This window comes from Delphinus delphis, chromosome 17 (genome assembly GCF_949987515.2).
Source record: "Delphinus delphis chromosome 17, mDelDel1.2, whole genome shotgun sequence".
In the NCBI taxonomy this organism is placed as follows: domain Eukaryota; kingdom Metazoa; phylum Chordata; class Mammalia; order Artiodactyla; family Delphinidae; genus Delphinus; species Delphinus delphis.
The window spans coordinates 44,305,913-44,319,113 of NC_082699.1; the positions used below are offsets into that span (position 1 = coordinate 44,305,913).

Sequence of the window (13,201 nt, forward strand, 5' to 3'; positions counted from 1 at the left end):
CCTGTCCAAGGTAGCCCCATTGCCTTGGTTACTGAACCCTTCCCTCTCTTCTCCTTTGAAGGGAAAGGTACAGAGAGTAGATGACGTTACCGGGGGTTGGGGGAGGGAAGAGTGAGGAGTGATTGTTAATGAGATGGAGCTTCTCTTTTGGCTGATGAGTTGTTGTAGAATTATATAGTGGTGATGGTTTTACAACTTTGTGCATATACTAAAAGTCACTGAATTGTATACCTGAACATGATTAAAACAGTGAATTTTACGACAGGTAAATTTTATCTCAATAAAGAAGAATAAAAGTGAAGTAATAAATCCTTAAACAAATCATTATCCACCAGCAGACTACACACCAAAGTTAACACCAAAGGGTACTTCTTCAAGCTGAAGGAAAATAACTCCGTTTGAAATAAAGAACAATGAAAAGCGTAAATAGGTGGGCAAATCTAAATGAATTTTTAAAATATACTGTATTAAATAAGTACAATATTATTGAGGGTATTTTGAGTTCTCAAGCTTGAGAAATATTACTGAGCAGGGAAAAGAAAGAATTGAAGGGCAATCTTCTCAGAGACGTCTTTTGATTGTACAGCTCATGAGAAGCTAGAGATCATAACTACCACGTCTTTAAAATTACCAGTCTTAGGCGTTCTACGATTAGAGTATGCATGGGAAATACAACCCTCTAATATCTATCCCTGAAATATAAGAACTCATGTAAAAAAAGAAAAGTATTAGTTTTCAATTTCTATTTAATTTTTAAATTCTTCAAAAATCTTATCATTGCAGAAAAGCACTTGGGACACAAAAAGCTGCACCTACCCTTTCTTAATCACATCATCCTTAGGAAAAACTGGATTCAAAGACTCACTCTTCCAAGGTTTTTGAATTGCTGTTTTTACTCTAGGTGGTTTCTTGAGAGATTTAGAAAGTTGTAATAAACTGGATTCTTCTTTCTAAAAAGTAGTAAGATAATGAACAAAGTGAAAAATGGGCAAAATGGGATAAAAAGGACAGAGAATAAAGCACAGCTCTCCAAAAATACCTCAAAATTGTTTTGATTGGAGGATTTCTTTCCTCACTCTACCACTTACCATACTATGTTTGAGACGGAGAATATTTTTTATTCTCCGTCTCAAACTCCAACTTTCATGTAACCAGCAGGCTGAAATCCCTATACCTATTGAGAGTATTAAAAAAACAAGGCCAAAGGCTTTATGTTATTATGAAAAAAGACTCTTTCCTGGAGGAAGAACTTTGTAAAAACTTTTCTTTATTCTGTAACTGAATAAGTTTTAGTGCCCTGTGTGTGTGTGTATGCGTGTGTGGTGGGGTAGGGAATGCAGGTAGCAGGGCGGGAAAAGATGTGTGGACACCATTGGTCCATAAGAGACTTATATCTTAACAGAACTATTTCCTTCCATTTTTGGATATTTTATTTTCATGCGTATTCTTCTCATTCTTAAATGTTCTTTATGGCAAAAGTTAATTATTTAAATCTAGAACATGAGATGCTACATACATGAATCAAAAAAATACAAACACCTAAATGTCCAAAGAGAGGAGAAAGAAACAATTATATATACTTATACATGTATTTATATATATAATATATAAATGTAACATTATATAATACTTAAAAGTAAGGATTATGAAAATTATGAAAAAATACTGATGAAGAAATTACCAGAATCGAAAGATATAAGTATATTACAATTAAAAATTGTATATTATACAATTAAAAATATAAGTATATTAAAAATATAAGTATATTACAATTAAAAATTCACAAAAAGCCTAAGAGAAAATAGGTTAATAGTTGTCTAGAAGTCGGTGAGATCAGAGTGATTTGTCTCTTCAGTTTCCACATTTACAGTAGTTTTATTATTTTTATAATTTGAAAAAGAAACAAACTTTTCTTACATGTCAACTTCAATTAGAATGTAATATGTGCTGCTGGAGAGCAAGAAATTTATTTGTGATGCTTTATTATCCAGAACAAACAATAAAATCTCATATACACTCTAGGTGCCTAACAGCTACTAATATTTTTTTAAGAATTCTATAAACAAAATTAATTACTTAAGTATGTTTTACTTATAACATTCTAGGTGTCAGGGCTCACATCTGTTTTAGTAATTCGGAACAAAGCATGACATTAACCAATACTCACTAAATGAGTGGGACCACAGGGGACTGGGCTTACGAAAAGTGTATCATACAGAAGTGGCAAATTCATAGACACAAGGTAGAATGGTGGTTACCAGGGGATGCAGGAGGGGTTGGTTAATGGGTATATAGTTTCAAATTTGCAAGATAAAATAGTTCTGAAGACTTGTTTCACAGCAATGCAAATATACTTACTACCTCAGTGTACACTTGAAAATGGTTAAGACGGTAAATTTTGTTATGTGCTTTTTACCATACCACAATAAAAAAGTTTCCTTAATATAAAAAAAAATTTTAAGTGTATTATACTTAAAATGAGAGGATGGCCTAAATTAGAATTTTTGAGCTTTCTGGCTTGGGAGAAAGCAAGAAAAGTAGCCAAAAAGAAACTGATAGAGAAAAAACTGACAAAAGGGCACAGTAGAATTGGGGGGTGGGTTAAGGAGCTGCTCTATATCATGACTGTGATGGTAGCTACACAATGTATATATTTGTCAAAAATTAGAGAACAGTACACTAAAAAGGGTGAATTTTACTCTACATAAATGATATCTCAACTTTTAAAACAGGAAAAATAAAGAAAACAGAATCGAGTTCCATTCCTTACACTGTTTTCTGCGGGGGAAACAGAATGAGATCAGAATTAGTTATCCAACTAGAAAACACCGATGACAACATATGGTGATGGTACTCAGAAAGCCAAATGTTATCAGATGATGTGCTCCCTACACCACACCTCTAAGGTTTGTGACTGGGTCACAAAGTCACATGGGCTAACAAGGAAGCTCAGATTTATCAGTAGAGTGGCATACAAAAAGGCCACAAGTGCAAAGGAGGTCAGAAAAATGTCTAAACAATGGATAAGAAACCATTAGCTCACTACAGTGACACTAACTCAAAGTGTGGTCCCCAGACCAGCAGCAAAAACATCACGTGGGAGGGAGCTTGTTAGATATGCAAATCCTTGGGCCCCATCCCAGACCTACTGAATATTGATCTTTAAGTGCAGCCCTGAAGTCTCTGTTCGGACTCAGGTGACTCACACATGCTGAAGCTTGAGAACCACCAGCCTGTAGCAATGCTTTGCCTACACATCACCTAGGAGTCTTATTAAAATGTAGGTTCTAAAATGTGATTCTAATGTTCAGGCAGGATGAGAACTTCAATTCTAAGCCAACCTCCTGATTTTACAGTGACTCTCACCCAGTCTATATCAATTAAATCAGACTCTCTGAAGGTGGGACCCAGGCACCAGTATGTTTAAAAACTCTCTATGTGATTCTAGTATGTATACAGGATTAAGAAATCACTAATAGAAAAACTGTAAGGTATTTCCAGCTCTAAAGCACTACTTGTAGAAGCAGAATTTTAAAAACTGTAATTATACATCTTCCTGACTTTTAAAAATAAGATATCCTGATCATAAAGTAATCTTTTTTTTGAAGGGTTTGTGTGTGGCTATGGCTAATAACACTTAACATTCTGTGACACCTTTAAAGCTAGAAAGATTAATAAGGCTCCTTACTTCTGAAATGCAGGTGTTAGCTACATTTATTATATCTCTATGCCAAAGCATATAGGATTATTTACTTCTTCTCTGTAAAGCTGGTTAACTTTTCTTCTCTTTGTGGACTTTTCCCCATTTTTTGTACTATCTTATTCTTCCCCATTGTGAAAAAATGCTCACTATTTCTAATTTTGCTGTTGCTACTTTTCACTCATTTGTTCAGTTTACATTTATTAAGCACCAGGCACTGTTCTAGGCACTGAGGAAAAGCAGTTAACAAAGAAAAATCCCTTATATTCTAGTAGGAGCTGAAAGACAATAAACATAGATCACATGGTCTTAAGTACAATAAAGCAAAATAAAGCAGAGCAGAGGGCTCCGATAGTGAGGGAGGGTATCTGTGCTGTCCTACACAAGTGTGCTTACATGGAAGAGTCAAGGATAGCCTCTCTGATTAAGGGATATCTGAGCAGACACAAAGTGAGTGAGGGGCAACACATCCGGAGGAAGGGTGCTGCAAGTGAAGGGAACAGCAAGTGCAGCCCTCCCAGGTTTTTGCTTGGTGTGTTCCAAGAACAGCAAAGAGGCCAGTGTGGAGTGGTGTAAGCTAGAGAAGAATGCTAGGAAATAAGGTCAGGAAGTTAGCAGGGGTGTGAACAGCTGTGTAAAGACTTTGGCTTGTATTCTCAGTGAGAGAGGAGGCCACTAGAGAGTTTTTGAGCAAGTGAGTACATGATCATGCATTTTTAAAAGATCACATTGGCTGATTGGTGGAGAACAAACCATAGGTTTTCTTATTTCCTAATTGTTGCAGCATGTACATTAACGACAAGCAAAAACAACAACAAAAGGTTTATGATGAAACTTAAGTATTAGTGTACAAAACCCAAGCATGGATATTTTATTACAAACTTAAGAGATCAAAGTATCAATGTACATCCTACCTGCGTCTCAGGTATCTGTGGAATGCAAGATTTAGGTCTTAATGGCAAGAGGGTTGCCATTTGTGGAAAAGGGTCGACATCCTTCCTTGGTTTCTCTTGACGAAGGTGCCAGAATTTCAGTTCAGCACTAGCATGTTTTGTTGAGGATGAATGAGTAACACAGAATCTCGGTGCCCTAGTTGGAGGAAAAACAAATTTAAGATTAAACTAGACAATAAGCCTCAAAAATCAAAACGCTACCAAATGTATAATATCTACGCTCACAACTATCAGTCTTGCCACATCTCTTTTCTAATAATTTCTTCTTTTTCTGCTGCCTAGCCCCTCCCTCCAACGTTATTCTATGATATATCAACTGCCTGAAATCACATTCACTTATACAATATAAAGAGGCAATATACACGAAGAAAAAATAATTAATAAAATTACATTCAAATTATTATCTGCTTGATAAGAAAAAGAAACCTATATATCTATTTGATGAAGGAATTTTAAAAAATAATTTACAGTTTCTAGTAAAACAAAAATAGAATGCACCTGTGATCTGTTTTAAAGCAGTTTACAATTTATCTATAATACCAAATAAAAACTAGTGGATTAAATTAACATTTAAAAATATATAAACATTTTTATAATGCTTAAGTATACTACTGAAGTGGATTATGAATCATATGATCTATTTTCAAGCCTTAAATTTAAAGGTAAGAATTAATTTTATAACAATTTAGATAATAAATGAAAGACCTACACTACTGCCAGAAATTTAGGAAAAAGAATGTTTGGCACAGTATCAAGGCCCCACTTAACTTGATGGATATTCCCATATTGCCTATGGGGTTAACTCCAGCTGTCAGGGCCTGTTGTTAATTACTTCTTGGACTAGGTTTTCCCCCTGGTGCCATGGTCCAAACACTAATTTCACTTCATATTTCAGGTCCTGGTAGAAAATTGCCTCCCTTTAAAAACAGGAAGATGGTAGATACTTCCCTGATGTAAACACAGGTTAGGAGTGGAAGAGAACCCAAAGTCCATAATTAGTTCAGGATCAGAAAGCACCCTGTAAAGATCTGGGTGGTCATTTTACACCATATTTCAAAACCTTTACTTGCAGACTTGGAAATGTCTAAAATTACCTCTTATTTTCATGCCAATTAGTAAGTGGGCATATTTACAAGACCCTGATCAAATAAATCATACATGTGCTGGACAGGAAATCTGGGCATATCAATTTTCAAATTCCCATCATTACAGTATATTCACATGGCCCCATTTTAATCTTGCACTCTTATTTAATTCATTGTATTCATTTTTTATTAGCCACTATGTGAATCCATCAAATACTGTGGACTACATTTCACAGTCAATCCTAAACAGGTATTGTATTCTTTTTCACACTTCCATCATACAGGTTCTCAGGTACATTGATTGTACACCTCTTAATCTGAAGGTCTAGAGAGTGGGAGAAGGTATTTGCCACGTAAATCACCAAAGGAACTCCATCCAATATATGTGTGTGTAAACACGTGTATATATATATATATGTATATACATGTGTGTGTATGTGAATGTGTGTATATCTATCTATATCTATTTATCTATCCATCTATCTATGTATCTCACAATAGAAAAATGGGCAAGGAAGATAAACAAGCAATTCATGAAAGTTGAAATCCAAATGACCACTCAATATTGAAAAGGTTATCAACCTCACCAATAATCAGGGAAATGCAAGTGAAAACGCACAAAACACCAATGACATACCAAATACATAGGCAAAAATTTAAGACTCTGACAATATTAAATGTTACCATGGATTTGTAGCCATGGATACTGTCATATTCTGGTTGGTGGGAATGCAAATTAGTACAACTAGTTTGGAAAAATGGATATGTGTACAGCATTGCTTGCAATTGTGAAAAGAGAAAATGACACCAATTTTTTTAAACACTAAATAAATTATGGTATATTCATGCACTGGAATGCCATATACAACAGTGAAAATTAATAAAACTCTTAAATACAGTTACAGTCAAATCTTACAAATATATTGTTGATAGAAGACACAAAGAAGGCATACAACATGATTCCATTTTTATAAAGTTGTAGAACAGGCAGATAAAAATACATGCTTAGGGATTTATTTGCATACATCGTTGGTAAAACTACAAAGAAAAGCAAGGCAATAATCACAGAAGTCAAGATACTGGCTACCCCCAAGTGGGAGTAAGGATGGTGTAATCAGGAAGGCAACTTCAGGGGTCTCGGTAATGCTTTATTTCCCAAGCAACATGATGGTGACATGAATGTTTGTTTGTGTTTACGTTTGAATTTTAAAGAATATACAGGATTTAGCTAGATCAAGAAAAAAGGTTAAGAAAGAATTCTGAGAAAATGGCAAAGTCAGCAATACTGTTCTTCTACCTCTCAGAATCCCTTCATAAAAACAGACAGCACAGCTAGATGGCAAAACCAAAAACTCACGGACGACATTTAGAACAAAATGTTAATGTGACACGGTATCCTCCCAAACCCCAATATACAAGCAGGTGGGTACAAAAGATCAGCCATAAGACTTGCAAGACGTTGGTGTGTAGGTGAGAAGAAGGCAGTGCCTGATGGACCTGAGAATGCAACAGCACCAAAAGAGCCAGAAAAGCATAGCAGGCCTGTCTGAGGTTAGCAGTTGAGCCTGGAAGGGCTTTTGCCCTCTCCAACACTGAGTGAGTACACACAAATTCAATCACATTTCTACTTACCAACAAAGAACCACCGGAAAGCCCAAATAACAAAATGTATGAACTACGGTACATGTAACAGTTGGGATGCATTATGCTTCAGTGGCATTATGCTGACCAACAGAAGTTAATGCTGTATAATTATATGACATTCTAAAAAGACAAAACTATAGTGACAAAGGACAGATCAGTGGCTGCCAGGGGTTGGGAGTGGGGGAAGAGTCTAATGACAAAAGGGTGGTGTGAGAGTTTCTTAAGATGATAGAATTGTTTGTACACTGATTGTCATGGTGGTTATGTGAATCTATACAGTTTGCTTTCATTGTATGTTAATGAAAAACATAGAAAAGAAGGAAAGAGGAAAAACAGCCTTTTCAATAAATGAGGAGGAGCAACTGGATATCCATAAGCAAGAAAAAAAAAAACCAAACTGAACCTTGACCTAAACCTCACACCATATGTAAAAAATAACTCAAAATGGGCCACGGACTTAAATGTAAAACATAAAATTATAAGGTTTTTAGGAAAAACATAGGAGAAAATCTTCAGAATATAGCGTTAGGCAAAGAGTTCTCAGGTTTGACACCACAGGCATGATCCATAAAAGGAAGGCCTCATCAGAATTCAAAAACTTTGCTCTATAAAAGACTCACTTTTTTTGGTTTTTCAGATACGGTTATATTTATTCTTAATAGTAGGTGTATTTGACATAGGGAAGTTTGCATTAGGTGAATAAACTTGGCTCAAGAGGATAATTGCCTTTACTCTAATGAAACATTTGTAGTAAAAATTATGTGGAACCCTTCATTTAGAGAGTCCTCCAATATATTCCCCTCCCCCTCCCAGGGAAAATCCCACACACGTTTAATTTCAGATTTTCTCTTGCAAGTTGTTTTCTTTCTTGTCTACATGGTCTTCTGTTGTTTGATTTGTCCTGTTTTTTCTTCAGTGAATTAGTCTTCATAATTAGTATGGTAACATGAATTTGTGAAAGCTGCATTTTCCATTTGCACCTCTAATTCCAGTTCATCACCACAGGATTCACTCTTTTCTCTTCTATATTTGTAACTCTCTTCCACATTGATGAGAATTCTGGTTCCCATTATCCACAATATTTTTGTTTGCTTAATCTACATGACTGGCTTACTATAAAAGGATATAACTCAGAAATAGCCAGATGGAAGAGAAGCATAGGGCAAGGGATGTGGGTGCACCTCTACATGTTCACCCATCCAGAAGGTATGAAAGACCCTTTTAAGAAGACTTCAGAAAGCTTGTCTTTAAGAAGACAAGCTAAAAACTGGAAGAAAATATTTGCAAACTATATACCTGACTAATGGCTAGTATCTAGAACATAAAAATAACTCTAAAACTCAATAATAAGAAAGAACACAATCAGAAAATGTACAAAACACACAGATATGTCACTGAAGTGTATATGCAAATGACAAATAAGCATATAAAACACATTCAGCATCATTAACAACTGGAGAGTTTCAAAGTAAAACTACAATGAGATATCACTACACACTTATAAAAATAAGTAAATAAGTATTTACTGGCTAAAACAGAAAACTGTGACAACATCAAACAATTGCAAGGATGCAGAAAAACTGGATCATTCATACACTGCTGGTGGGAATGTAAAAGGGTACATCCACCCTGGAAAACAGTTTGGCAGTTGCTGCTGAAACTAAAAAAAGACTATGTATGACCCACTAATTTCACTCTAGGACATTTATCCCAGAGAAAGGAAGACTTACGTTCATGCAGAAACCTGTACATCAATGTTCATAGCAACTTTATTAATAATATCAAAAGACTGGAAACAACCCTAATGTCCTTCAATGAGTGAATGAATGTATAACATCCATAAAACAGAATACTACTCAGCAATGAAAAAGAACAAAACAACTTGGATGGATATCAAAGGAATTATGCTGAATGAAAAAACCAGTCCCCGAAGATTACATATTGTGTTAGTTCATTTATATAATAGATTAGTAGTTTCCAGGAATTATGAGAAAGGGGGAAGGAAAGAGGTAGGTATGGTTATAAGAGAGCAGTACAAAGAGAGGCATGTGGTAATGTAACTGCTCTGTATCTTGACTGTAACAGCAAATGCATGTGATAAAACTATATAGAACTAACTATACACAGAGAAATAAATGCTTGTAAAACTGGCAAAATATGAAAAAAGACTGGAGAGTTATATCAATGTCAATTTCCTCATTGCAATATTGCACTGAAGTTATGCAAGATGTTACCATTGGAAGAAACTGGGTGAAAGGTATACAGAATCTCTGTATTATTTCTAACAGCTGCATATGAATCTACAATTATCTCAAAACAAAAAGTTAAATTTAAAAAAGGAAAACTTCCACTGTATTAGTAATGATTTTTTAAGTTGGGTGGTGTGTATACAGGTGTCTATTTTAGTATAATTTATACCTTTCTGCATTTCTTATTTAAGAATATAAGTTTACAGAGAAAGAGAAAAACAACATTCTCTTTATATATGGAAAAATAAAAAGTTTACAAGTAATCTGGAATACCTAGATGAGACATAATGCCAAAGACATAGGCAGGGACAAATCATGATAATCTCAGGGTATATGTCCAGTAGTGGGATTGCTGGGTCATATGGTAGTTCTATTTTTAGTTTTTTAAGGAACCTCATACCTTCTCCATAGTGGCTGTATCAATTTACATTCCCACCAACAGTGCAAGAGGGTTCCCTTTTCTCCACACCCTCTCCAGCATTTATTGTTTCTAGATTTTTTGATGATGGCCATTCTGACCGGTGTTAGATGATATCTCATTGTAGTTTTGATTTGCATTTCTCTAATGATTAATGATGTTGAGCATTCTTTCATATGTTTGTTGGCAATTTGTACATCTTCTTTGGAGAAATGTCTATTTAGGTCTTCTGCCCATTTTTGGATTGGATTGTTTTTTTGTTATTGAGCTGCATGAGCTGCTTGTAAATTTTGGAGACTAATTCTTTGTCAGTTGCTTCATTTGCAAATATTTTCTCCCATTCTGAGGGTTGCCTTTTCATCTTGTTTATGGTTTCCTTTGCTGTGCAAAAGCTTTGAAGTTTCATTAGGTCGCATTTGTTTATTTTTGTTTTTATTTCCATTTCTCTAGGAGGTGGGTCAAAAAGGATCTTGCTGTGATTTATGTCATAGAGTGCTCTGCCTATGTTTTCCTCTAAGAGTTTTACAGTGTCTGGCCTTACATTTAGGTCTTCAATCCATTTTCAGTTTATTTTTGTGTATGGTGTTAGGGAGTGCTCTAATTTCATTCTTTTACATGTAGCTGTCCAGTTTTCCCAGCACCACTTATTGAAGAGGCTGTCTTTTCTCCTTTGTATATTCTTGCCTCCTTTATCAAAGATAAGGTGACCACATGTGCGTGGGTTTATCTCTGGGCTTTCTATCCTGTTCCATTGATCTATATTTCTGTTTTTGTGCCAGTACCATACTGTCTTGATTACTGTAGCTTTATAGTATAGTCTGAAGTCAGGGAGCCTGATTCCTCCAGCTCCGTTTTTCTTTCTCAGGATTGCTTTGGCTATTTGGCGTCTTTTGTGTTTCCATACAAATTGTGAAATTTTTTGTTCCAGTTCTGTGAAAAATGCCATTGGTAGTTTGATAGGGATTGCATTGAACCTGTAGATTGCTTTGTGTAGTAGAGTCATTTTCACAATGTTGATTCTTCCAATCCAAGAACATGGTATATCTCTCCATCTATTTGTATCATCTTTAATTTCTTTCATCAGTGTCTTATAATTTTCTGCATACAGGTCTTTTGTCTCCTTAGGTAGGTTTATTCCTTCAAAGAGAGTCATGTACCACAATGTTCACTGCAGCTCTATTTACAATAGCCAGGACTTGGAAGCAACCTAAGTGTCCATCGACAGATGAATGGATAAAGAAGATGTGGCACATATATACAATGGAATATTACTCAGGCATAAAAAGAAATGAAATTGAGTTATTTGTAGTGAGGTGGATGGACCTAGAGTCTGTCATACAGAGTGAAGTAAGTCAGAAAGACAAAAACAAATACCATATGCTAACACATATACATGGAATCAAAAAAAAAAAAAAAAAAGGTCATGAAGAACCTAAGGGCAAGACAGGAATAAAGACGCAGATCTACTAGAGAATGGACCTGAGGACACAAGGAGGGGAAAGGGTAAGCTGGGACAAAGTGAGAGAGTGGCATGGACATATATACACTACCAAATGTGAAACTGATAGCTAGTGGGAAGCAGCCGCATAGCACAGAGAGATCAGCTCGGTGCTTTGTGATCACCTGGAGGGGTGGGATAGGGAGGGTAGGAGGGAGGGAGACGCAAGAGGGAAGAGATATGGGGATATAAGTATATGTATAACTGATTCACTTTGTTATAAAGCAGAAACTAACATACCATTGTAAAACAATTATACTCCAATAAGGTTGTTAAGAAAAAAAAAGGGGATGTGATTGAGCTAATTAAAGAAACACATATCATTGAAAAAAATCATGATGATCTTTTTGTTGTTGTTGTTTTGTTTTGTTTTGTTTTGCGGTATGCGGGCCTCTCACTGTTGTGGCCTCTCCCGTTGCGGTCACAGGCTCCGGACGTGCAGGCTCAGTGGCCATGGCTCACGGGCCCAGCCGCTCCGCGGCATGTGGGATCCTCCCGGACCGCGGCATGAACCCTTGTCCCCTGCATCGGGAGGCGGACTCTCAACCACTGCGCCGCCAGGGAAGCCCATGATAATCTTATTTGTTAACTTAAGGAATTTGAACCTTACACTGAAAGCTTTGGGGTAACTAGTTAAAGACTTAAAGCAGAGAAGTAACATGATCAGATCCATCACAGCCACGCTGGACAGCTCACTGATCCTCAGAAGGCACACATTTTCTCCACTAGGTCCATTCTCTTTCTCTTGTTTAGAGTCCCTTGAGTCCCAGGTGAAATATTACCTCTTCTCTGTATCCTGTATATTCACCACACTTTCTTTTACTACACTCATTTTATATGTATGTTCCTCCCACTAGACTAGGATCACTAGACTTGACTGTGTTTTTTACCCTTGTATCCTTAGCACAACACTTGGCCCATAGAAAGTGTTCATGGAATGTTTATTGAGACAAATCCAACTCAAGCTACATGTACACACACACACAAATGCACACACACACACATCAATTTGATGAGGTCCTGAGCGTAAGAAGGTCAGGGGTAGAAGGATATGCTCACAAAGTTCAAATGGAGCTTAAGTACTGTCTAGTCTTATTACGGATTTAAAGTCCCTCAAATATCAAAATTATCTACAGGATAGGTACTTTAGAGAAGGCCAAAGATATAATAATCTTGTCATTCAAAATTTCCATAAATGTTACAGCCTTAAGACAAAAAAGTATAACTTGTAACTAGCTTAAGAAAAGTGAAAGCAAATAACTTTGATTCATATTATTTTTTCTTACCAATAAAGAAGTAAGGGTTTTACAACCTCAGTCTGAATATTTTTTAAGTGTTCTTCATTCCACTGAGATCCATCTAGCAGTTTAAATTTTGATAAGATTTCTGCAGAAAGGTAGCAGTCTCCACTGCTCACTAGATAGCATTTTTTCATCTTCTCAATATGTCTGAAATAATACACACACATTGACACAATATTCAACTAGCCAAATATTTTCACTTCCAAAATGTTTCAGGCAATTAATGAACTATCTTAAAACCAAAAGTGAGTTACAGGGAGATATAAATATTTCTCACAGATATGGGAATGGGAAGGGTATTTTTGGTAGGCTGAACAATGGCCTTACAAAGATGTCCATATCCTAATCTCCAG

The 13,201-nt window shown here is 35.9% G+C and overlaps 1 protein-coding gene across 1 annotated transcript in view; it reads right to left on the reverse strand.

The window, feature by feature from the left end:
- RGS22 (regulator of G protein signaling 22) overlaps positions 1–13,201 on the reverse strand; it is a 155,180-nt gene that overhangs the window by 80,401 nt on the left and 61,578 nt on the right. The window contains exons 8-10 of the mRNA XM_060035274.1: positions 12,834–12,995; positions 4,615–4,789; positions 817–950 (exon numbers count right to left, since the gene is read on the reverse strand). Coding sequence (XP_059891257.1) covers positions 817–950; positions 4,615–4,789; positions 12,834–12,995 — 471 coding nt within the window. The remainder of the gene's footprint in view (positions 1–816; positions 951–4,614; positions 4,790–12,833; positions 12,996–13,201) is intronic.